General features: G+C 46.1%; 1 protein-coding gene across 1 annotated transcript in view; it reads left to right on the top strand.

Annotated features, from left to right (window-relative positions):
* Nucleotides 1-3,103, top strand: part of WEE2 (WEE1 homolog 2 (S. pombe)) — a 13,905-nt gene extending 10,802 nt beyond the window's left edge. The window contains exons 7-11 of the mRNA XM_010142256.1: nucleotides 258-359; nucleotides 690-775; nucleotides 1,630-1,800; nucleotides 1,890-2,032; nucleotides 2,947-3,103. Coding sequence (XP_010140558.1) covers nucleotides 258-359; nucleotides 690-775; nucleotides 1,630-1,800; nucleotides 1,890-2,032; nucleotides 2,947-3,103 — 659 coding nt within the window. The remainder of the gene's footprint in view (nucleotides 1-257; nucleotides 360-689; nucleotides 776-1,629; nucleotides 1,801-1,889; nucleotides 2,033-2,946) is intronic.
* The last annotated feature ends 347 nt before the right edge of the window (nucleotides 3,104-3,450 follow it).

The following is a 3,450-nucleotide window of genomic DNA, read 5'->3' on the forward strand; positions in this document are numbered from 1 at the left end:
AATCATGCTTCCAGTTTGGGGAGCAGAAGGAGGGGCAGGGAAGTTGATTGCACTAGGATATTTAATGCACAAGATAGAACTGTTAGCTGTATTACTGAATGTGTGAGCTGGGCAGAAAGACTAATGGGTGGGAAGGATGGGCATAGTTTCTGACTGCAATGCTTAACTGTCTTGATAGGTGGGATTTTTACAAAGTTGTCATGCTGCTGCAGTCTGTTTACTGGTATAATTTATTGCCAAACTTCACTGTCTTACAGGTAATATCTTCATCTGTCACCAGCTGGCAGTTGCGGGCCCTGCTGGGCAGGAAGAGAGTGACAGTGAAGATGAATTCTCTTCTGGTGTAGTGTATAAAATTGGTAGGTTTTAGCCCACTTTACAACTGGCTTAAGATAGGCTGCTCATTACTGCTTGATATTGCTCTGCCCTGCTCTCTGAAGAGACTTACATGACAAACTGACAGCATAGTCCTGAATGTGTCTAATACTTACCAGAATTAATACTGCCAAGGACACAAGTCCTAGAAAACTCCTGTGCTTGTTTCCAAGCCCACATTCCTGAGTACGAGCAGGATTGTTCTCCCACTCAGTATTGCCCAATTGCTCTGTTGGTGCCCATAAATGCTGGCTTTCATTGATGGATGAGATCTCCATCTGTTTGCTCCATTAGTCGCTTGTTATTTGCCTCAGGTGACCTTGGCCATGTGACATCAATAACAAACCCCCAGGTGGAGGAAGGAGACAGACGGTTTTTGGCCAATGAGATTTTGCAAGAGGTACAGCTGCTGGTGGGGTGGTGGGAAGAACAGGATGGTGAGATCAACTGTAGTGAAAACATAAGTCTGGCATATTTCTTGCCTTTTCTCCTTTCTGGTGTCTGGTCTGGCTGTAAAATCAGCAAAATTAACACTTCATGAAGAACAGTACAGGCATGGGTCTTGTCATGTAAATATTTAATATACTTCATAAGTAACTTTAGCATTCAATTATTGTAGCCATCCTGCCTGTGAGGGATGAAGGGGACAATCTCAACTGGTCTATCATTTATGCACCCAGTTGAGATTTAACTGCTGGATGTGATTACTGAGGAATATATGGCACCTAGAAAAATGCCTTGTGGAGCAAGTGGTGTGGAGAAGTGGGAGTCACAGAACACCTGCTCTTCAGCCACTCTGGCCTGTGTACAGAAAGGGAATCTCTGTAACAACCAGCTTGGATGTGTTCATCAACTAGGGTAATGAAGCAACAGTATCTTTTGTGCTGTAAGAGGATTTAGGAACTGTTAGGTCAATATATCATGTGCAGTCTTTGGTTTGAGTTGGGCATGGCTGGCTTTTTGCTTTGTGGTAAAGGCTGGAGGCACACATTTGTTAGGCTATCCCCTGGACTTGCTGTGGTGATCCTAACACGGGCTATGAGTTCCTTGTGACTGGGTGAAAGCAAACATGCTATTAGTTACCAATACTACCTGCTACCAATCTTTTTATCCTAAAAAGGAGAAAATAGCTGGTGAAGGCAGTGTCATACGTACCTGTTCAGCTGTTTATTTTTTTCTGAGCTGGAATCCCAACCCACCTTTGTTGACATAGCAAGTGTTCTCTTTCTATAACCGTTTATCTTCTGTCTACAGCAATACTGCTATTTGCCGAAAGCAGACATCTTTGCCTTGGCACTCACAGTAGCTCTTGCAGCTGGCACAGCGCCGCTGCCTCACAATGGGGCCATGTGGCACCACATTCGCAAAGGCAATATCCCTCCAATACCCCAGAAGCTTCCTCATCGCTTTCTTGAACTACTCAAGGTGAGGAAGTAGTCTTGATTGGATCAAGGCTTTTCCACTTGGCATGTGACAGAGGGGTGTGTTAAACCCTGAACAACTTTGCTTCCTAGCTCATGATCCATCCTGACCCAGTGGAAAGACCTTCTGCCACAGCTCTTACTAAACACCCAGTTCTCCGTCCTTCTCGTGGAAAAGCTGTGCAGCTCCAAAAGCAGCTAAATGTGGAGAAGTGCAAGACTGCCATGCTGGAAAGGTAGGGCTGGCTTGGGCATGAAGGGGAGGAGACATGGGCACAACTGGTGCTTGTCACCAGACTTGAATGTAGGGTGTTAGTGCTGGGAGACCGAGGCTACAGAAATACCCAGTCAGCTCCTCTGCCTGCAGCTGGGAAGGATGATGGACTCACAGTGTCCAAGCAGCTCTGGGTCACTTCTGGGTTTGAGGAGCTGGCTACATTAGAGCAGTGAACTGCACTTACTGCAGCCACTGGTGATGGGAAATACTGATACAACATGCAGCCAGGGGGCGGATGAAGAATTGATACTGCGTGGAGACAGTGGTCTAGCACAGAAGGAAAAGAAATATCAGGTGTTGGCAGACATCCTCTTTCCCCTAGCTCCTTCTCACTGCTGTTGGCAGAAACATTTTGAGGTGCTGTGATCTAAGAACTGCCCCACCACCCCTTTTAGTGCAACAGTCAGCTGGGGAATAGGTTTTCCATGTAGAGAGGAGATGATATGCCCTTGGAGAGCAGCAGGCATCAGGGGAAAAGGGCAATGGAAAAGAAGCATGTGTCTTTATTAGGTATTTGTCCTGCATGACTTGGCCTGATCTAAGTTCCACCATTCACAAATACTTGAAACAATGGGAGAAACTGAGATCGGGATACCTCATACTGGTGCCAGTGTGAGATGCTTGCTGACCTGATGCACAGCTTAATTTGGTAAACCTTCAAAGCTGATCTATTCTGAAGTAGAAACTATAGAAACACCCATAGAAATCTTCACATCACCCTTGGGGGGTGAAAAGTCGCCATCCTCCAGCAGTGCTGGAGTACTGCAGTAACCCTCTTGTGCAAGATTGTTCATGGCTTTCTTCTGTAGCTGATGGGGATTCATGCATGATGTGGTTTTCTTCCTCTCCTCTTCCTTCCATCTCCCCCTGCAGGGAACTTAAAGCAGCCCGCCTTGCCCAGACCCTCATGAAGGACCAGCCCTTAGGAAGTGCCAAGTTGCAAGAGTCTGAAACCTCTTCTAAGCAGACCAGCAAGCGCCTGGTGGGAGGGAAGAGTTGTCGCTCATTTAGCTTTACTTTGGGTTACTGAATTTTTGTGTTGTCCCAAAAGCTCTGGCTGCTGAATGGCCCTGTGAAAGCAGAGGGTCTCCACAGACCAATACCCCATATTAGCTCTCCCTGTCACGTTTTTTGGTTCCCTTCTTAGTTATGATGAGATGTTGGCTGAAGAAAGTGTCAGATTATGGGACTGAAGGTGACTGTCCTCAGCATTTCACCTGTTTAACTTCTTGTGTAACCAGTCTTGTTCTAGACTAAGAATAGCTTTGCCATTGAAGGGAAAGGATGGCTTTTCATCTACTTGCTTCCCTGTTTGTTTAGTTGGGCCCTATTACTGATGATGTCTTTATAGTCTTAATACCATGACCCCCCGCATAT

The sequence above is a fragment of the Buceros rhinoceros genome, unplaced genomic scaffold (assembly GCF_000710305.1).
Source record: "Buceros rhinoceros silvestris isolate BGI_N320 unplaced genomic scaffold, ASM71030v1 scaffold3618, whole genome shotgun sequence".
NCBI classification, from domain to species: domain Eukaryota; kingdom Metazoa; phylum Chordata; class Aves; order Bucerotiformes; family Bucerotidae; genus Buceros; species Buceros rhinoceros.